Source organism: Hyaena hyaena, unplaced genomic scaffold, assembly GCF_003009895.1.
Source record: "Hyaena hyaena isolate Hyena2069 unplaced genomic scaffold, ASM300989v1 scaffold_1306, whole genome shotgun sequence".
Lineage (NCBI taxonomy): Eukaryota > Metazoa > Chordata > Mammalia > Carnivora > Hyaenidae > Hyaena > Hyaena hyaena.
In genome coordinates this window covers 277,136-299,777 of record NW_024081946.1, presented here as the reverse complement: position 1 = coordinate 299,777, position 22,642 = coordinate 277,136, and the positions used below count along the sequence as shown (strand labels likewise).

The window sequence follows — 22,642 nt, the reverse complement described above, 5'->3', positions numbered from 1 at the left end:
TTTATATGATTCCATTCCCTTAGCGCCTTATCAACCTTGAGTGGACTGATAAAATCAAATTTCTGAACCTTGAAGTTTGAGGACTGGACCTTTGCCAACAAACGTGTGTTGAATTGCTAAGTGTATAAAGTGCAGGGACTCTGGAATGCTCCTCCAGAAATGTTCTGTCCGTCTTCCCCACTGTGAGTACAAGTGTCCAAGTGTACTCCTATGGCCTGAGATGTGACACTGACAGCTGCAGAAGGACACACACAGTAATACCCAGCACTGTATCCCACGAAATGGGCTCTCTGAACAAGGGGCCAAAATATCCCAACCATCAACACAGGGCTCTGCAGAGATGTAAGATGAGGCCTGGATACAATGTCTAACAGAATAAGTACACGGTTAATAATTAATAAGTAAGTGAATGAATAAATTGGTATGAGAGGTCCAATTTATCGGTTTTAAAGAGGAAGGCATTTCTTTGTATTGTACTTTTCTTTAAAATCCCTCTCGTGTTCAGGGGCATCTGGGTGGCTTAGTCCATTAAGCGTCTGACCTCGGCTCAGTTCATGATCTCACGGTTCATGGTTTCCAGCCCCATGTTGGGTTCTGTGCTGACAGCTGGGAGCCTGGAGCCTGCTTTGGATTCTGTGTCTCCCTCTCTCTCTGCCCCTACCCCACTTGCCTTCTGACTCTCTCTCTCAAAAATAAACATTAAATTTTTTTTAAATCCTTCCTGTGTTTATGGTGTCTACAACCAATTAAAACGTATTTTACTATGTTCCTTATTCAAATAAGGAAATATGTTCCTATAGGTAAATGTACACAAAAGAGAATCATTTCATGTTAGTTTTGTCGTGGGAGAGACCACATCACATGAAATCAAGAGCTAGCTCTGTGTTGCCGTGACCAAGTTTCTTTGCTTTTCAGGAAATACTATCATTGAAGATAAAATGAATCATTTAGGTTCCAAAGTCTTAAATTCCAGGTTCTGACTTCAAAAGTATTTGTTTACCTCTTGCTCCCTCTCCTGGACGATAGGCTTTGTGCTTGGCTCTTAAAATAACTATTTTGTGTAGCTGTGGGATTGTCTTTTTCTTTTTGTACTTAAAAATTCCCAAGCTTATATTGAATTATAATTAGACTCGAGAGGCCCTTCAACTCAGTGGTTCCTGGTCAGTTAGTTGCATATTAGAATGTCCTGGAGGCTTGATGTTACAGTCTAAGGATATAATTCAGGCTTTTACTGTGTTCAGTGTTTCAATCCTGGAGGATGGCATCTGGCAACTGTATTTTCAAATTCAAGAATTCAGAAGGTGTAATTCTTTGTGTTTTTAACCTAAGGCCCATTGCCTTAAATCATGGACATTTTAAGGAATGTATCAAAGTATTGGACTAGCTCAAGGTATGGGCAATCCCATTTCTCCTGACTTGATGCTTCAAATAGGTCTACTTGGAACTTGCTTTCAAAGTCCTACCAAGTTCTTTTAAGAGTATTGTGTGACCAAGTTGCTGTCCTACCCTCTTCTTTCTGTTATTTTACTTCAGAGTCTTCCTATAACTCTTAACGGTTTTTGTGGCTCTTGTAGCTAACAGTGGGCCCACAGGAGTGATTATTATCTAGGTCACTGTGGTTAAGAAATCCAGATCCACATGGATTTTATTGCAAAACTCAGATGCATGAATGAGTCCATGTACTAATTTGGAGGGTATTCAGACCTTTTAAATGTTTGCTTCCCAGATTCTCCTTTTTTCAAGTCAGAAGTCCCTGCCCTCGTAACCCTTAGGCTTTGGCACTATCTGCATCTGTCCTGGCCCCAGTTCTCGACTGCACACAGTCTGCATGGCATAGTCACTATCACAGTCCCACAGTCATGGTCAGTGGGGGTTTTACTTCACCTACAGTGAACGTTCTGTTCTCGTAGAACCTCAGAGTGAGGCGATGCTGAGATCAGGATTTAAAAATCCTCTTCTTCCAGGGCGCCTGGCTGGTTCTGTCAGTTCAGTGTCTGACTTAGGTTCAGATCATGATCTCACAGTTCATGAGTTCCAATCCCACGTCAGGCTCTGTGCTGACAGCTCAGAGCCTGGAGCCTGCTTCAGATTCTGTGTCTCCCACTCTCTCTGCTTCTCCCCTGCTTGCACTCTGTCTCTCTCTCTCTCTCAAAAATAAACATTAAAAAAAAATCCTCCTCTTCCCTGTAGCTCTTTTTTTAGGACCCTTGTGTTAAAAAGATAAAACTCATTTTAGGGGCGCCTGGGTGGCTTAGTCGGTTAAGCGTCCGACTTTCGCTTAGGTCATGATCTCGCGGTTCGTGGGTTGGAGCCCCGCGTCGGGCTCTGTGCTGACTGCCAGCTCAGGGCCTGGTGCCTGTTTCAGAGTCTGTATCTCCCTCTCTCTGACCCTCCCCTGCTCATGCTGTCTCTCTCTCTCTCCTAGAAATAAATAAAAATATTAAAAAAAAAACTAATTTTAAAAATGCTTATGCATCATGTGGAGCAGAGTTGCCTAAGTGACGAGGAAGATACTTTAAAATCCTAGCCTCTGTTTTCATTGGTTGGAGGAATTCAGAGGCTGCCCCCCACAGAGAATTGTGAGGCCAGAAGGTCTAAGTCCTGTATCCCCAGCCTCCAATCACTGTGTCTGTGGGTCAGGAAGGGGAGCCTGCCCCCTATCTTACACATTCAGGCTTTCCCAATGTATCTTTGTCAATTGTTGATGGACCCATTACATTCAGCTTGAACCATATGAAGTTGCTGTTTTTGTGGGTCAGACAAGTGGAGTACTGGCAATTTCATATAGTTTGACCTATTTGGAACAAAACTGTTGGCCAGTATTTGATTTCAAATAAGGGGTTACGTTCTTTGTTGTTAAAGGAGTTTGTGGGGCGCCTGGGTGGCTCAGTCAGTTAAGTGTCTGACTTCGGCTCAGGTCATGATCTCGCGGTTTGGGGCTTCGAGCCCCGCATCGGGCTCTGTGCTGACAGCTAGCTCAGAGCCTGGAGCCTGTTTCAGATTCTGTGTCTCTCTCTCTGACCCTCCCCTGTTCATGCTGTCTCTATCTCTCTTTCAAAAATAAATAAAACATTTAAAAAAAGGAGTTTGTGTTCAATGGGCTGTTTTAGAAAGCTGCATTTTTATTTTTATGTTTAGTGGAGAAGGAGACTCAAGGAAGAGAAGTGAAACTTTGGTGATTCTGTTTCAATGGTTGTTTTTTGCTACCATACATGTTATGCAAACCACTGAGATTTAAATTTGCTACCATGCCTTGGGCATGAATTGTGAATGTTTGGTTTTCCTTTATTCCCTCACGGGGGTTTTTTGGAAATTGATCCTTGTCCATCCTGATAGGCCTGACCAGGAAAAAGAATGTGGAGTTCAGGCCTAAGTTGTCTCTCTGGTCAGCAGGGGGCGCTCCTCGCCTTCATATCGAATAAAGGCTGCCGCACCCTTTCCAAAGCTCCCAAGCTTGAGTCACAATTATTGTCCTTCCCACTCGGTGCAAATTGGCATTTTGCAAAGAACAGCATAACTTATATGTGAGCACAGTTAACCAGTCTTGCTGAAAAACATTTGTGAAACTCTACAACTTTAAATGATCCTTTTTACTATTTAAAATTTTTGCTGCGAGCATAAATTACCTGGGGGAAGAGCAGATACTTTTCAATCTTTTAAGTTATCACGCCGGCTCTCAATTGTCCAGGCATTCTTTAAATTAGCCGTGTTCATGTTTAGTAGTTGGCAAGGGGTCAAGAGCGATCGCAACTGTCAGAAGGGTTTATAGTCTGTCCCCTTCCCCTGGTAGAGATGTTATAGTTGGACCTGTTTCTGCTGTGATTTCAACTCATTTTCTCCTAATGTCTCCAGACGAGGTTGGCAAATTGTTTTTCTGTAAAGGCCAGATGGTCAATATTTTAAGCTTTGTGTGCCAGAGAAACTCAGTTGTAACTGTTGGGCTCCGCTGCTGTAGCCCAAAGCAGCCACAGGCAGTGTGTCGACAAGTGGGTGTCTCTGTGTCCTAACGAAACTTTATAATTTGGCCAACCCAGGGGCACCTGGGTGGCTCAGTCGGTTAAGCGTCCGACTTCGGCTCAGGGCATGATCTCCTGCTTCGTGGGTTCGAGCCCCATGTCAGACTCTGTGTTGACAGCTCAGAGCCTACAGCCTGCTTCAGATTCTGTCTCTGGCTCTCTCTGCCCCTCCCCCACTTGTGCTCTGTGTCTCTATCTCTAAAATAAATAAACATTAAAAACATCTTTTAAAAAATAATTATTATTGGGGCGCCTGGGTGGCTTAGTCAGTTAAGCGTCTGACTTTCGCTCAGGTCATGATCTCGCGGTTCATGGGTTCGAGCCCTGCGTCGGGCTCTGTGCTGACTGCCAGCTCAGAGCCTGGAGCCTGTTTCAGTCTGTGACTCCCTCTCTCTCTGACCCTCCCCTGTTCACGCTGTCTCTCTCTCTCTCTCCTAGAAATAAATAAAACATAAAAAAAAAAAATTATTATTTGGCCAACCTGTAGACATCGAAACACCAGTTAATATCTTCCGTAGATCTGTTACTTTGTGTTCTTTATAAGTGAAAACTCTTTTCTAATTAACACGAGAATCGTCAAATCTGAATTCAGTCCACCGTCTGATTCCGCTCTTATGTAGCATTGATGCCTGGTCCCCCTTATGACATTCCTGACTAGCGTCCCTGCCCTCCGCTTGCAAAGCTCAGGTGTTCTGTTTTGCCTGTAAGAAAGGCAGCGCCCCAAAGAGCAGAGAGGGTGATGCAAGTCCACAGAAGTTTAAAAGGAGATACCGCAGAGATTTAGAAACCTGAGCTGCTGGATTTGTGAACTTTTCATCTTTTCATTCACCACATCATTTAAGCCGTATTTTAAAGGAAAGGTGCCACAGTATAAAATAACAGGCACTGGCTGGCCTGATGTATCCCAGGAAAATCTGGTTTCACATTTTTCTAGGAGCTGATCCAAGAACATTCTTCTTTCTGCCTTTTGATCCATTGAAAGATACACAAGATACTTGGATGCCTTGAGGACACAGATGCCAACGTGGAACTAAACTCAGTCAAGTTGTTTCGCGGAGGCAGTCGGCATTCAGAGAGGGATCATTGTAAGGGCAGGAACTGGAACTTTTGTGTCTCCTGCCTGATCTCAAACCCATCTTTGTACTTTGTGCATGGATTCGGTCTCTTTCAAGTTGGAGTAGTCCTGAGGTAACAGGACTGCTGCCTGCAGTCTCAGTCCCTCTTCCCCTCCTCCTGAAGTCCCCCCTTCCCACCTTGCTTTTGATAGCAGAGGGGCTACATACTCCTCTCCCTTCCCACAAAGAAACTTTCAGCTGGGGCTCCTGCAGAGGAGGCTAGCGGGCTGCAAGAGCAGGAGAAGCTTCTACATCAAGATGTCAGAGGTTGGGGCACCTGGGTGGCTCAGTAGGTTAAGCCTCTGACTTCGGCTCAGGTCATGATCTCACGGTTCGTGGGTTCGAGCCCCGCGTTGGGCTCTCTTCTGACAGCTAGCTCAGAGCCTGGAGCCTGTTTCAGATTCTGAGTCTTCCTTTCTCTCTGACCCTCCCCTGTTCACACTGTCTCTCTCTCTCAGAAATAATTAAAAAAATAGTAAAAAAAAAAAAAAAAAAAAAAAGATGTCAGAGGTTGCTTGGAGGCGCCAAAAACAATGCTGAGGAGGCAGGAAGTGAATCTCTGAGAGGCCCCCAAGCCTCCCTCTGCTGTGGGACCCACTCAAGCACGGGAGTGCCTTCTTGATATCTTTTGGATCCTGTGACCATAGCAGAGCCACTCAGAAAGTTTTATTTCTAGAGGGTTATGGGAGTGGGTCTGAATTCTCCCCTCTACGTGTTCCTGGTGGGTGAGGTAGGGAGGATCCAATTCTAAGCACTACCAGGAAGAAACTGGCAGAGCATATTTGTGTATCAAAGCCTTGAACTCAGCCTCTGACCCCACCCTTCATAATTCTCCCACCTCAGGTATCTGTGGGGCCCTGCCACCCAGCCTGCCCAGTGTCTGGACCCCAGGTGGGTGTCTGACTCACCTAGAGGTACAGGCTCCTAGCTTCCTTCTGCCACTTGCCTGAAGATATTGCCGGCACCTTTCTGGAGGCTGTGGTTTTAACCCTTTGCCTGCTGTAAAAATGGTTAGCAGGCCTGTGCTTGTCATTGGGGTCTTATTTCTATCTTCTATTTCCTGTGATGGAGGAGGGAACAGACTCTGGACATCTGCTGTTCGAAGGCAGCCCTGGTGTGGTCTGACACAGAACTCAGTCCTGGTTACTCTGAACTCTGGCTGGCCCGGGAATAGTGTGGCTGGGGCAGAAGAAAGAAGACTTGAGTCTTGTCATCTCCTCTCTTGCCTTTTTAGCCTTAGGTACATCCATGCTAGAGGTGGAGGCAGAGGAGGAAGACTCCTATAGACAGGCTTCTTCCAGAACTTTCCAACCACCTAACATTGTAGAGGGAAGAAGAAGGGACAGAGTGAGAAATAGAATTACCGATGTCCCCACAACACAGCTCAGCCCCCTGAGGAATGATTAAATCATTCCACACAGGAATGATTGAAGGCACTACCTCCTTCCCAGAGCTGCCAGCCGACAGGTGTGTAGCCTCTCCCAATTCAGCATTGTAGCAAGTATAGTTGGTAAACTTTTAGGTGATGATTATCCTTGTGTGTATGTTAGAACTTTCTTTGAATAACTAAAAGATAAATGAATTTCGATTTTCCATAGTTTCCCCCAGACACTTGAATTAATGAGTTTTCTTGGAATGTCCTTTTTTGGTCTGCCAGCTGATTATTATTTTCAGAGGACACTAATGACAACCCAGGCGTGATGGCTACAAAGCCCTACATTAAGGCAGCTTGCATTGCAAACCTGCCATTCAGGTAATGACTTGCTGCCCTCTGGAAAAACAATCTGGGCCTCACTAGGGGAAGGCCATGTGGCAATGCCTTGATACTTGAGAAGGGTGTGAGGCCAGTCATAGCAGTTGACTTGGTGGAGATGGGCAGAAGGGTCATGGATGACTTTATGAAGTTTTTGTTGAGTGTGGGAGAAAATTTCAAGAGGGTGGAAAGAGCTTTACTGAAGGGACATGCTTTCTTTTTGTCTCTCAGCTCAACTCAATTTCCTTATCATAACAGCAGCAAAGGTGTAATTATTATGACTGCCTACTATGATTATGGGTGACAGGAATTGCAGTTGGGCAAAGGGATGGTTTTGTATATTTTCATTTCCTTCTCAGAACTTCTGACTTCATGAACTTCCTTACTTTGTCTTCCTAACAGTGACCAGCTTCAGAGTAGACATGTGTTGGAAGCTTCATAAATACTTCCTGACTGGTTCTTAATTCCAACTCATATGTGAATTTCTTGAAAACAAAGAGTGATAAAATCAATAACCAAGATGAAAGCAGCCAGTTCAAGCTGGTTTAGTTTGGTGTGCCACAGGACGTAATTTCACAGACTTATTGTTGTTTTTCTGAAAACTTCAGCCATTGTTTGGTCCACTCAATAAAGAAATGGTCCTTGAGGAAAATTCAGGAAGAATTTTGTAAGTGAATACTCATATGTAAATAGTGGCATACTTTTTAGTGCCGTGTTGGTAGCACGATAGACAACTTCTGACAGACATTTTCAGCCTCTCCAATGAGTCTGGTTAGTGGTGAACTTTTCATGTCAGGCACTAATGCACTGAGGCCAAGAATAATTGGGTACAAAGTGATTGATCTCCTTGGTTTCCTGACTTCTTCTGTTGACCAGAACCAAGAAATACTTTCTTTCAAGGCTTTACTTAATCAGTGAGTACTCTTGTGAGCTTCGCTTGCTTTGAGCAAGACAATTCTAATTGGATCCTAGTGATACCACCTTTCCTACCGTATTTTTTGTCTGGTTCAGTCTATATTAAATCTATTGAGACTGGCTTGTGGATAAGACATGCAGTCTAGGGGATTTATCAAATGGCTGATGGACTGAACTTATATTGCTGCTCAAAGTGTGGTCCATGGATCAGCAGCCTCAGCGTCATCTGGGAGCTTGTCAGAAATGCAGAATCTTGGACCTCCAACCCAGATGTACTAGAAACCCAGAATCTACAATTTTAACAAGGTTGCCAGGTTTATGTATTTTACATTTGTTATATATTTATTTTTATGTAATGTATGTAATACACAAATATAAATATATATAAACATTAAGATTTGAGAAGCACTGATATACATATAAGTGTTAGGATTAGATGTTGACTCCAAACTACTGCTTCCTAGAATGTTGGGGAAAGAAAGAAAGAAAGAAAGAAAGAAAGAAAGAAAGAAAGAAAGAGGAAGAGAGAGAGAGAGAAAGAAGAAAGAAAGAAAGAAAGAAAGAAAGAAAGAAAGAAAGAAAGAAAGAAAGAAAGAAAGAAAGAAAGAAAAGTTTTTGTGAAAACACTCTGGATAAGATATTTCCATTTGATGACTCTAGAACGTATGGCCCATCCATCATTACCATCTTTGTACTTCTCTTTCTTTCTTGTTCTCTTAGTGTATGGAAGAGACGAGTTTGGTAGAAGCTAGAAGTGAGCGTAAGATCTAACTGCACAGACTAAGGGGTGAGGTCCTTTAGTTTTGGAACTTGCTAAGCTCTCCCCTGATGGTCACCTCCGTGCAGAGAGGGTTGAATGCTTTGAAGTTTGGGTAATGGGAATGTAGCTTTTAGTCATAAAAATCTGTCCCTTCCTAGACCTGAGTGTGTATTTTTGACTCCTTTGTATTATTCTAGAACAATGTACATTCAGATTTCTCATCCCTGGACTCTCATCTTAGATAAAAATCATCAGCAAGAGTTCATCAACATGTGATGTCTGTGTAGTTTAGGTTTTGTATAACTCTTTGGTGACCATGTTTTGACTTTGTGTGATACAATAAAAAGAGTAAGTACACGGGGTACAAATTCTGTTTCCACCATTTTTAGCTCCTTGACCACAGTTCAGTTAATTCATTTGAGCCCTAATTTCATCAGTCTAAAATGAGGATAATAATACCTTGCAGGGTTGTGATAAGTGAAATTGTGAATGCCAGGGTTACCCCAAGAAATGTTAAAATTTCCTCTAGTGTATGTGTGTATGTATGTCATGTATGTGAGTTTACGTTGTGTATACAGACTTAAGAATTGATATAAATTGACATATAGTTTTTGTGTGATGACTCATAATTTTATTAGATGGCTCCTAACTTAAATTTCAAAGAGAGGTTTTGGTACATAAGACCATCCCTGTAAATACACACACACACACACACACACACAAACATATATAGACGGAGTACTTCAGCAAAACTCCTAAGTCTGTTAGGTCAGATCATGGAGTTTGTCAGAGACACTGTCATCTTTCCTTTTTGCGTGACCTCACTGCAAATATATTTTAGAAACTCTCTAATCCTCTTCAGAAAGCAGGTGACTTATAGATGTTGTGATAGAATAAATGAAATGGGGAATGAGTCACCCACATGGGAATGATCTCATTCATGTAGTAAGTTAGAGAAACCAACATTGTTATGATACACAAATAACCAACAAAACACTTTAGAGGGTATGTATAAAACCCCTCAATCCTAGAAGTATGTATTGAAATGAGCATAGCATTGTGAAGAAACATGCCTAGAATGAATGGACAGTTATTTTATTTATTTATTTATTTATTTATTAAATAGTTTATTGTCAAGTTGGTTTCCGTATAACACCCAGTGCTCATCCCCACAAGTGCCCTCCTCCATGCCCATCACCCTCCTTCCCTGCCCCCCACCCCCATTAGCCCTCAGTTTGTTCTCGGCATTCAAGAGTCTCTCATGGTTTGCCTCCCTCCCTCTTTCCCACTATTTTTCCCCTTCTTCTCCTCCACGGTCCTCCGTTAAGTTTCTCCTGTTCCACTTATGAGTGAAAACATATGGGATCTGTCCTTCTCTGCCTGACTTATTTCACTCAGCATAATGCCCTCAGGGTCCATCCATGTTGCTACACGTGGCCAGATCTCATTCTTTCTCATTGCCATGTAGTATTCCATTGTATTGATAAACCACATCTTCTTGATCCATTAGTCCATTGATGGACATTTAGGCTCTTTCCATGTTTTGGCTATTGTTGAGAGTGCTGCTATGAACATTGGAGTACATGTGCCCCTATGCATCAGCACTCCTGTATCCCTTGGGTAAATTCCTAGCAGTGCTATTGCTGGGTCATAGGGGAGTTCTATTGTTAATTTTTTGAGAAATCTCCACACTGTTTTCCAGAGTGGCTGCACCAGTTTACATTCCCACCAACAGTGTAGGAGGGTGCCTGTTTCTCCACATCCTCGCCAGTGTCTAGAGTCCTCTGATTTGCTCATTTAGCCACTCTGACCGGTGTGAGGTGGTATCTAAGTGTGGTTTTGATTTGTATTTCCCTGATGATGAGGGATGCTGAGCATCATTTCATGTGTCTGTTGGCCATCTGGATATTCTCTTTGGAGAAGTGTCTGTTCATATCTTCTGCCCATTTCTTCACTGGATTATTTGTTTTTCGGGTGTGGAGTTTGATGAGTTCCTTATAGATTTTGGATACTAGCCCTTTATCTGATATGTCATTTGCAACTATCTTTTCCCATTCCATCAGTTGCCTATTAGTTTTATGGATTGTTTCCTTTGCTGTGCAGAAGCTTTTAATCTTGATGAGGTCCCAGTAGTTCATTTTTACTCTTGATTCCCTTGCCTTTGGGGATGTGTCAAGTAAGAAATTGCTGTGGTTGAGGTCAAGGAAGTTGTTTCCTGCTTTCTCCTCTAGGATTTTGATGGTTTCCTGTCTCACATTCAGAATAGACTCTTATTTTAAATACTTTGTTTCATTGTTCACTGTCACATGAAAAACTACTCCAGAACTTACTGGAACTTACTAGTTTAAAACAATGACCATTTTATTTCTTTATAATTCTGTAGGTAAGAATTTCAAATTCAGAATATTGGGGATGGGTTATCTCTGTTCCATGATGGCTGGGACCTCAGCCTGGTTGTCTGGAATGGTTGGGAATGAGCTGGAATGTCTGGGGCAGAGTCATACATCTAGAACTTTAGTTATGCCTGTTGTTTGGGTTCCTCAGTTTTTCTCCATGGGGTTTCTCTGTGAGGTTGGCTTAGACTTCCTCACAGCGTGGTAGTCTTAGGGTAAACGAGCTTCTTTTATGGTAGCTGGCTTCCTATAGGGAACATTCTAAGAAAACAGAAGCCCCAATGTGTAAGCATTCATTAAACCCCTGCTTGTGTCATGCTTGTTGATGTTTCATTGGCCAGATCAAGCCACATTGTCAAGTTCAGAGTAGATGTGGGAAAGACTAGGGAAAGGCCTGAGTCCTGGTGGTGTGGGTTCACTGGGGCAATCAGTATCTACTAGCTATTCAGAAAATAGTACTATTATTTAGTATCCATTTTCTACTGTGAAAGACTAAATCAGTGTATATGTAACTATGGTACAGTATTGCTTAATGTCCATAAAATGTATTTTTGGAATTATATTATTTTTATCCCAAAGAAATGATATGCCAAATTATTTGCTACAATGTAAACCTTAAAAAAATATCCATGCTACATAAAGTCTGCATTAAGACCATCTGTAAAGAAAATAAAAATATCCAACCTCCAGTACCTATCTTAGGCTTACTTGTTTCTTGTGATTATTGGCATTTTTACAAATTGATCCCAGGTTAAAAAGTCATACCTTAATTGTTTTGTCTTTTTAATAGTTCACACATTTAGAATTATTATTATTATTATTTTAATTAAAAATGTTTATTTATTTCTGAGAGAGAGACAGAGTATTAGTGGGAGAGGGGAAAAGAGAGAGAGGGAGACACAGACTCTGAAGCAGACCAGGCTCTGAGCTGTCAGCACAAAGCCCAACGTGGGGCTTGAACCCACAAACTGGGAGATCATGACCTGAGCCGAAGTCAGATGCTTAACCAACTGAACCACCCAGGCTCCCCTAGAATTATTATTTTTAATTTGCTATATGTTTAAAAATTATGTGATGCTTTTTTCAATTCTGATGTTTCCGTATGTCAGGGATGCTCCATATAGGTAGGAATGAGATCAAAGTCCCAAGAGGACTGGGCTAATCTTTCTAGTCTTCGGCTTTCTCAGCTCTTGAACAAGAAAGTTCAATCAATTGACTGCTGTTTCCTTCTAATGCTACTATTTTTTATTTGGACTCTGTGTGATTCCTGATTCACTATTAGAGCAATGTAAAATGTACTTTTGGGAAATACTAAAATGTCAGAGCCCAGCTCCAGCTGGTCCAGGGGTCCCTGAAGGATGGACAGTGTCAGCAGGTGAGAGTGAGGGAGCCCTGAGATTCTTTCTGACCACCAGGAAGGCATCTCTGTCCTGTCAGTTTTGGTGTCTTTATTTATAGGTCAAACGATAACATGACATCAGAAAATGGAATTTTTACAGTGGATAGTTCTCTGTGATAAGATGCTTTGGAAAGTGTACAGAAGGATTCTTGCAGAACTGCCCCAATTATAGTGAGGTTGAGTAACTAAGAAAATAGCAGGGTGTTCTTAGTGGAAAACAGGATAACATACACATTTTAATAACACTAAGATAAAGTGATAGGTTAAGTTGTAGATACTCTTATCGATCCTCATCATAGCTGCCAGTGTAAGGGAAGGTGTTTGTGGAATGTAGGCCTTAGGGAAGGGACTGCTATATATCATCAGTTAGCAAAGGTATATGTAGTAACTTATGTTCTGCCCTTATCTGTTCTTTCTCTCTAAGTTAGGTTTTTTGTCTCTTACTTAATTGTCCAGTTATATTCCTTAAGGCACCGGAGAGCCAACCATACCTTTAAAGAGTAACTTTAAAGTTTAGCTCATTTCCAATACATAGAATAACCTCTTCGAGTGCATTTACCTTTGTGTCGAGTATTTTGTCTATGATTTCTTGAATAGCTAGGGCATGAGAAACATTTTTGCTTAGTTGATTTACATGTTGAGCTGTATGAACCTCTTGGACTAACACAATGGTAGAAACAGAACTGTACACATAAAAGTCAATCTTTGGTGAGTAAGGGTCATTAGCCTGTTTATAGCTCAGGGGAAGTATTGAGGAAAACAGGACCTGCCAGAGACACAATGTCTGTTCCCATAATCACAAGAGAAGAAGTTCCTACAGTAATTTCCTTCACAAGGTGCAATCATCATACCAGGGCCAGAATAAGGGGACAGGTCACTCCCGATACCAATCAAAAAGGTGCCTTGGGGGTTGGTGCTCAAGCAGAAATATTTGAGTGAGGGTGGATATTGGTCATCATCTGATGGCAAGAGACCATGCAAACTTGCCTTAACCTCACAAGGAGTTTTCTCGACTAGTGAGTTCAGAATGGCTCCCAACACTAAAACAATCTGATATTTCCTTAAGAAAAGATTTACTTAGGTGTTTCTGAAATTAAAATTTTTAGTCACTTGGCTTAGAGATATTTTCCCCACAAACCTCTTATCTGCATGTGTTACTATTTTGCTTTGCTATGAAAAAAAGTAAAAAGTAAAGGGAAGGAAGATGCTAAAATAACTTGGCAAATTTTCATCATAGAAGCTCATTACAGGAGCCTAACACTTTTGGAAAATATTTGACTAAGTAACTGAAAGAGATTTTACTAAGATTAGGTGGAAGTAAGTTTGCAGTGTGTGTGTGTGTATGAAATACTTTTTAGTATTTGTCTCACCTCTTAAATTTTTAGTCAGCTGTGTTTCCTGGAAGGACTTCTCTCTAATCTGGTAAAATGAAAATCTATTTACAAGCATTTGGGAATGACATGAAAGAGGCTCTTATTTTTCTAGAAGTTGTCATTAATTCTTAGGAGAGTATTAAACAATTAGCAGTATGGGGAATGTACAAACAAATACAGAAGTACTCACCTGAAGCTCCTAAAGCAGTAGATTCTCAAACTTGGCTGAATGCTGTAATTACATGGGGAGCTTTCAAATATATTGATGCCTGGGTCCCAGCCTTCAAAGCCATGTTTTAATTGATCCATAATGTGGCCTGGGCATTAGAATTTTTAAATCTCCTCAGGAGATCCTGAAATTCAGCCAAGTTTGAGAGCCTTTGCCCTAAAGAAACTTTCTTGGATCTCTTTCTCTTATCACATTTGCCTACAGTAATTCGAGTGCTTGCCCCCTTCTCAGCTTTATGACCTCTTCTTCAACATACAATTGCTACGTTCCTCAATAATGAATTTTTATGAAGTTTATTCCCAATTTCACACATTATTAACAGAGTAGGTGTATGAAAGCATTAATGGGAAAACATTTAGTAAAGGCATGTATATGATTGGATGGACATACATTAAATGGATCTATCCATTTATGGATACTCTTGTTATGTTACTCTTGGAAAATATGTTGCCATAAATATTAAACTCCAAAGTAATATTTTGTATCTCTCTGGGTTAGTCAACTGTTTGTTTAGTAGGGTCTTGGGTAATGGAATAGCTGCTATTTATTCAAAGTGTTCCCATAACAAAAACAATATGACTTATTACCAACTCCTTTATGTGCATTGGGTGTGTGTTGGTCCAAACCAACCCCAAATGAAAACTTTTGTGGTTAGTTAATCACCTAAACATGCAGGCAGTAATCAATTTGTAATGGTATTTTGAAACATTTTGAGGCTGATTTAGATATGGGGAAGATGTTATTCTATGTTGTCTAGCATGCAATTGTCTCTTTATTCGGGCAAATGGTTTCATTTCTCTGCTTGTCTCTATTAGCAAAATAGAGATGGTATGACCAAAAAAATATTCAAATGTTGAAGTCCTAACACCCACAGATGAGGGTTTTAAGAGGTGAGGCATTTGGGTGGAACCCTCATTTAAGCTTCTTACAGAAGATACCCTACAGAACTCCCTGGCCTCTTCTACCATTTGAGGACACAAGCTATGAACCAGGAAGAGGGTTTTCACAAGGACACAACCATGCTGGTACCTTGATTTTGAACTTCCAAGCCATCAGGACTGTGAGAAATAAATTTCTGTTGTTTATAAGCCATCCATTCTGTGGTATACTTATAGCAACTTGAATGGACTAAGGCAAGAGCAATTAATTCTTTATAAATAGGGTACCCAACCACCCCAAATTGAGGGATTTCCTGGGCAAACTGAGATAAATTTGTCGCCTTAATTAATATAGTGAAAATTAAGATTTTAAGGATATTTTAACCTCTTGAATGAAAAATTATTCATATGTTATGATTTCCTGTTACCAAATCATATATAAATTACGAGAGTAAATGGAAGATTAGTGATTCTTTTTTTTAAAAAAAAAATTTTTTTTTAATGTTTACTTACTTTTGAGAGAGAGAGAGACAGAGTGTGAGTGGGGGAGGTGCAGAGAGAGAAGGAGACATAGAATCTGAAGCAGGCTCCAGGCTCTGAGCTGTCAGCACAGAGCCCAATGCAGAGGTTAAACTCATGGACCGCAAGATCATGACCTGAGCCAAAGTCGGATGCTTAACTGACTGAGCCACCCAGGCACGCCTAGTGATTATTTTGTGAGCCTAGTGTTATAACTTTCCCTTCAACTTATCATATTTTTTGAATATTCTTCAAAAGATTTTGCTAGTGGTACTCAAACTTCACCTTGAGAAAATATGTTTATTTAATGCATAATTTCTAGATTTTGAGAAAGAGATAATAATGTCTAAAATTGCAGAGTGTTTTGGTGCTAAAATGGAGAAAAAATTCATTTTCAGGTCTGCCTTGAGATTCTAATACCCTACTAACACAGGGAAGTTCTCATATTAAAATGAAATAGAAAAAAAGAAATAATAAAGTCCAATATGGATCTGTACTTGTCCCCCAAAACATCAAATGTCTCCACAGACAAATAGTGCAAAGAAAACTCATTGAAGGTGTTAGTATACTGATTATTTTTGAGATTCTTTGACGTCATCACACAGTAAAGATAAATTTATAATTTTACTCCAGAGAATTAGTGTATTTCAGTTAAACCAAAAACACACAATTGTAATAATGTGATTATCCCAGGTTCCTTTTGCTTAATTTCAGATTGTAGGGGTTGGTTTTCCATTATTTGGGCATTAAGAATAAGAAACACCAATTATTGCCTTAAAGGGAAGATCTGTTTAGTTAACAGATGACTTGTTCAGAAAATATCAAAAACAACCCTTTCCAAGAAAGTATGAAGACACAGAGACAAAAAACATACTAGGCATTGCCAATGTGTTAGATGACAGTGGAACTACTTCACACTACTTTTAGTTTAACAACAGTTAATGAGGCCGAGAGAGCTAGATTTAGACTAGCAACAATCCAGTGAGTGTTTGAGTAAATGCCTTTATTGTTCTGGGTCTCAGTTTATTTATCTGTAAAATGGGAGAGTTTGACTAGCCTGTGCCTGTGGTCCCTTGAATTATGAATATTCTATAATTCCACAGACTGCAATCTGGTAATGCCTTAGTGGATATATGGACTTCTGCCTTCCTTTTCTCCAGCTTTGTTTCTCTTTACCAGCCTTGGAACAATGGCTCACACTGCTACAATTTGAGGGGAAAAAAGCATCTTTTTGAAAGGACGAGGGGCGTAGTTTCTGTGCATCAGCCCGTACTCCACTTCAACATAATAATCTGGATCCTAATATTTGCATTTCAGATCTGAGACAAGTCACTTCCCCTTTTAGGGTCTTAGTGTCTGTTTGTAAGAGGGTTGTTTTTGCTCTGAATTCCCTTTTTTAAAAGTATATTTTTTAAAGTTTTTATTTATTTTTGAGAGAGAGAGAGAGAGAGAGAGAGAGACAGTGGGGGAGGAGCAAGGAGGTGGACAGAGTATCTGAAGTGGGCTCTGTGTGGACAGCAGAGAGCCCGACTGGGGCTCAAACCCATGAACTGTGAGATCTTGACCTGAGCTGAAAGCAGATGCTTAATTGACTGAGCCACCTAGGTACCCCTGACTTCCCTTTCCTAGCTTTAACTTTCTTTTAGTCCCTTAAGGTTACATAGGTATGTACGTGTATGAGATAGAATACTGTTTGGTCATCTTACATTCTCAGTGAGACTTTCTAGGCCTCCCTTTCTCTGTCTTCCCCCTTCTGCTGACAGAGATGTGGAGAGCCTCATGAGCCACATTGTGTCCCTTGGTTGCATGGCTGCAAAGTAATATTTCTGTCCAGTGTTTGGCTGCTGAGGACATGTTCAAAGCATTAAGGTCCCTTTCTTTCATGGACAATGCCCAGAGAATCCCTTATTAGGAAGAGACCCTGATATAAGAATGACAAATATGATGTGACATAAACAAAGACATAATGCAGCTGGTATAAAGTTTTATTGGCTACAAAACAAATACACAGGATGGCAATTTGAAGATTATAGTAGGAAAGTAGAGCTTTATGCTCATGAACTCATACTGTGATTCAGAAAGTGCAGCAATATATTAAGATCATTATGGAGTAACTTGTGACATTGTTCCAGAGGAAAAAAAAGTTTCTGAGTTTGATAACTCCAAGGATACCACTTAGGACTCACCCATCATGTCTGGGCAAAGATTTCTATTGGGGAAGAGTAGCTCTTACAATAGGCAGAAATTTTCATTGGCTTTATGCATACTTTTGGATCTCATTCACTTGAGAAAGAATTATTCTTCCATTGATGCTCTCCTGTGTGATGGCCTTGATCTTTGGAGCTGCAGATGCTGAGGGAAAAAGCAATGGAGAGGTCACTATCACACTCCTGCCACCATATGAAATACTTATTTCTATTTCCCTGCTCTTAGTACCTGAAGCTTCTCCATCCCTTCCAACATGATCTCTCAGCAATATGGCAGGCTCTGTTAGGGGAAAGAGATCTCGCCAAGGAAGGGTTTTTCATCCCACCCTCCAGGAAACAAGAGTGTGTGAATAGTGTCATCTTCTAGAGGCCAAGACTTTCATCCTAGTGCTTGATAAAGAATCTAGTCCCTGACTACACATCTTGGAGGAGACCTTCCTGCTTATGTGGGCTTTGTTTCACTTGTACCACAGATTCTATGAGCTAACAGTGCATTGAGCGCCATTCTGAGCACCTCGTTTAAAGATCTAGAAAGCATGAGGGATGGATGAGAAGCTAGGGATGTTTACCATGGCCACTGTTTTCAAAATTATGATTTATTTGAATATGTGCTTTGTTGACATGGTGGGAAACTGATTCTAGACCAAAGGGAAGACTTGAAATTAATAGAGACACAAGGAAAACTTTGTTAAAAATCAAAACTCTCCAAGAGTAGATTGGGCCACTCCATCAAGGAATGAATTCCCGCCCCTGGACATGGGTAAGGAGAGACTGAAGGACCATCTGCCATTATCTTGCAAAGTGGTATCCAGCTGCCCATGATGGTGCCTGGAACCCTGACTCTCTGGATGTCTAATACCTTAGAACACTTTTACCACAAATTGATCAGAAAAGTGCCACTTGTCTCAGACTGTGGTTTCTTAGAACTTTTCTGTGAGATGTTAAAAGGCAATTTGAGAAAATAGGATTCCCAGGTCAAAGATAATTGGCAACACCAAATTAAGTAAAGTAAAACTTTTGTTGTTTTTTTTCTCTTTCCTATTCCTTTTCTCCCCACAACAGTATCTGTTCCATGTTTAAAGTACTGAAATGCATGGCTATTCATTAAGAGTATAGTGGTACACAATAGCTAAGACATGGAAAGAGCCTAAGTGTCCATCAACAGATGAATGGATCAAGAAGATGTGGTTTATCTATACCATGAAATACTACATGGCAATGAGAAAGAATGAAATCTGGCCATGTGTAGCAACATGGATAGACCTTGAGGGTGTTATGCTGAGCGAAATAAGTCAGGCAGAGAAGGACAAATATCACATGTTTGCACATATAGGAGGATTAGGAGGAACTTGACGGAGGAACAAGGGGGAGAAGAAGGGCGGAAATGGTGGGGGAAAGGGAGAGAGGCAAACCATGAGAGACTCTTGAATGCTGACAAAAACTGAGGACTGATGGATGTGGGGGGGAGGGGGGATGGGCATGGAGGAGGACACTTGTGGGGATGAGCACTGAGTGTTATGTGGAAACTAATTTGACAATAAACTATTTGTAAAAAAAAAAAAAAAAAAAAAAAGAGTTTAGTGGTACATAGTATCCCCAACCATTTCTGGCCATGGAACACGTCTTTCCTAATATGCAATGAGAGTATCACGGAATACTGGTGTTCAACAGAATACGGTTTGGGAAATTATGTGAAATCATTTCTCTTAATTTCCTAGGAGTTTAGTAAATAGACTCTATAACTTAACAGAGATACAATAATATGAATGATTGTTGCTATCTACTTTACTGCTGGCAGAGAACTTGCATATATATTATTGAATACAATACTGAAAGCTCTCTGTTTTTCTCTGTTATCTACTTTAATTAAAAAATTCTTGGCCATTTGGGAGTAAAATAAAAATTGAACATAAGATATTTGGGAGTATACTAAGGATTATGACTGCTATAGAATTAATAAATGTGCTGACCCATTTTTAGAAAGAAAATTCAAACAATGAAAATATTTTTTACCTTTCACACTTGACTTTGATTCTTCCATTGTCCTATAAAAATGATAAGAGTTACAGCTCTTTTTAGCGTTAACAACAATCATAAAAACTCCTTCAGGTGAACTAACTTCCTTCGCCTACTTGTAAATTCATAGCTCTTTAATGAGGGTAATTGTCTGAGCTCTGTAGTCTCAAGGTCATGAGTTCATGGGAAAACCTTCCTGGATCCAGAAGAAAGTGAGTACCGCCTCCCACAGACCCTCGGGTCTAGGCAAGTCTATCAAACCACCTCTATCCTTTCAGTTGGCTGCAGGCTTTGCCTCCACTGAGATCCTTTCCAGAGTCTGGGTTTGAAGCTTAGAACCAGAAGGTTTGGTCTGATAGTATTTTATTTATATATTTTTATTTATTTTATTTTTTGGAGTTTATTTATTTAAGCAAGCAATCTCTACACCCAAAGTGGGGCTCGAACTTATGACGACGAGATCAAGAGCCACATGCTTTAATGACAGAGCCAGCTAGGTGCCCCTATTTATATATTTAAAAAAATTTCTGGGGCTCCTGGGTGGCTCAGTTGGTTAAGTGTCCAACTCTTGATTTCAGCTCAGGTCATGATCTCACAGTTTTGAGTTTGAGCCCCGCATCGGACTCTGCTGACAGTGCAGAATCTGCTTGGGATTCTCTCTCTCCCTCTCTCTCTGTCCCTACCCTGCTCATTCTCTCTCTCTCTCTCTCAAAATAAATAAATAAACATTAAACATTTTTTCTAACCCTTTCTCTTGGGTTATAGAATATATGTGCCCTCCTTTTTTTTTCTGGACAATTATTGTCATTTCATAAGTTGGTTAGAAGTACCAGATTAAAGAATCTAGACTTCTCAATATCTTATGAATCTTTTCCTGCTGTCAGGCTAAAATAGTCCCCCAACATTCCTTCCTTCCTTCCTTTATTTATTTATTTAGAAACCAAATTATGTACATTTCCAGTGGGAAACGCTATAGTCAAGCCTTCCTAGTTGTTTCTTTTTTCTAAGTTTATTTATTTATTTATTTATTTATTTATTTATTTATTTATTTAGAGAGCAAGAGAGACAGAGAGAGGGAGGGGCAGAGAAAGATGAAGAGAGAATCCCAAGCAGACTCTGAGCAGTCAGCGCAGGACTGCAGCTCCCCTGTGGGGCTTGAACTCATGAGCTGTGAGATCATGACCTGAGCCAAAATCAAGAGTCGGATGCTTAACCTCCTGAGCCACCCAGCTGCCCCACTAGTTGTTTCTTTCCGGAGATCTTAATATATTATTTTAATGATGGACCTCAAATCTTAGTGCCTTGGGAATAAGAACTGATTGATTCATATATGCTACTTAAATACAACCTGATCCAAATATTCAGGAGAAATTAATTATAAACCTTTCTTTCTCTGGAGCGATGCTTGCTCATGGGCGTAACAGGTATGAAGTCTATTAATACACGCACAGAAACTCCATGCCCTTTTCATCCTCCTCCCTGCCTGCCTTTGCCTTACCCCTCACTCTCTCCCTCCAGAAGCCGGTGGTAGGTGGCGATTTCCTTCTCCAGGTGGGTCTTGATGCCCAGGAGAACCTTGTATTCGTTGTTCTGACGCTCCAGGTCATGGCGTAGCTGCCTCAGTTCATCCTCGTAGTGGGAGATGACGTGTTGCATGTCCTGGAGCTGGCAGGAGAACCGGGCCTGGGCCTCTGACAGCATGTTCTCCAGAGCAGATTTCTGAAAGAGGAAGCGAGGGTTCTTGCACTAACTGACTGATGGCTTGATAGACTGAGTAGTTAGAACACACCGACCACCCTGCTAGGTGTCTCCATGGCTGCCGGGGGTGCGAAGGTAGGCAGCTGGTGGACTCCCAGGGTTGGGGCTTGGGCAGTGGGGAGTGGACTGGAGTCAGGACTTCTGAAGCCCATTTCTTGGTGGCAGAGAGCTCTTGGCAACTTGGCCGCATTCCTGTAATGTTTAGTGTGTGTGCTGTTCCTTGGGGGTTGGGCAAATGCCACCTTGCCCTGATCTGTTCCTTGCCTCCTCATGCGTACATTTTGTCTCTGGCTGAATGGAAACCTCCTGGGGAAATAGCAACTGGGACCCCTGTCTCTTTGTATCTTCAGTAGGGGCATCAGATAAAATAGAGGGCGCCTAGTTATATCTGAATTTCAGATGAGTGATGACTAAGTTTTTAGTACATGTATATCTTAAAAATTGCCCCTATATTGCATGGGATATACTTATACTAAGAAACAAGATAAAACAGAAAGCCCCCCAACTTTGCTGTGTATCCAAAATTCAAACTTTTTGTTTTTTATTTTCGGGAGAGTGCAAGCAGGGGAGGGGCAGAGAGAGGGGGACAGAGGATCCAAAGCAGGCTCTGTGCTGACAGGCTGACAGCAGCAGCCCCATGTGGGGCTTGAACTCATGAACTGAGAGATTATGACCTGAGCTGAGATGTTCAACCGACTGAGCCAGCCAAGTGCCCCCGAAATTCATATTTAATGGGATGTCCTGTATTTTAATTTTGGTCAGTGTGGAAACTATACTCCCAAGCCATACTTGTTGATTATGACAATGGCAACAGATTGTCATTTTTTTTTTCAAGGCCCTTCTCTTATCTACTGCTGTTTCTTTTATCTATCTATCTATCTATTTACTTATTTATTTTTGCATTTTATTATTTTTAATTTTTTTCTTAAATAGTTTATTGTCAAGTTGGTTTACACGTAATACCCAGTGCTCATCCCCACAAGTGCCCTCCTCCATGCCCATCACCCTCCTTCCCTGCCCCCCCCCATCAGCCCTCAGTTTGTTCTCGGCATTCAAGAGTCTCTCATGGTTTGCCTCCCTCCTTCTCCCCCACTGTTTTTCCCCTTCTCCTCCATAGTCCTCCGTTAAGTTCCTCCTAATCCTCCTATACGTGCAAACATATGGTAGCTGTCCTTCTCTGCCTGACTTATTTCGCTCAGCATAACACCCTCAAGTTCCATCCATATTGCTACACATGGCCAGATTTCATTCTTTCTCATTGCCATGTAGTATTCCATTGTATAGATAAACCACATCTTCTTGATCCATTCG

At 41.1% G+C, this 22,642-nt stretch overlaps 1 protein-coding gene across 1 annotated transcript in view; it reads right to left on the bottom strand.

Moving 5' to 3' along the window:
• Nucleotides 1-17,314: 17,314 nt before the first annotated feature.
• Nucleotides 17,315-22,642, bottom strand: part of KRT23 (keratin 23) — a 19,069-nt gene continuing 13,741 nt past the window's right edge. The window contains exons 6-8 of the mRNA XM_039223299.1: nt 21,072-21,292; nt 19,571-19,602; nt 17,315-17,702 (exon numbers count right to left, since the gene is read on the bottom strand). Of these exons, the coding sequence (XP_039079230.1) occupies nt 17,608-17,702; nt 19,571-19,602; nt 21,072-21,292 (348 nt within the window). The 3' untranslated portion in view covers nt 17,315-17,607. The remainder of the gene's footprint in view (nt 17,703-19,570; nt 19,603-21,071; nt 21,293-22,642) is intronic.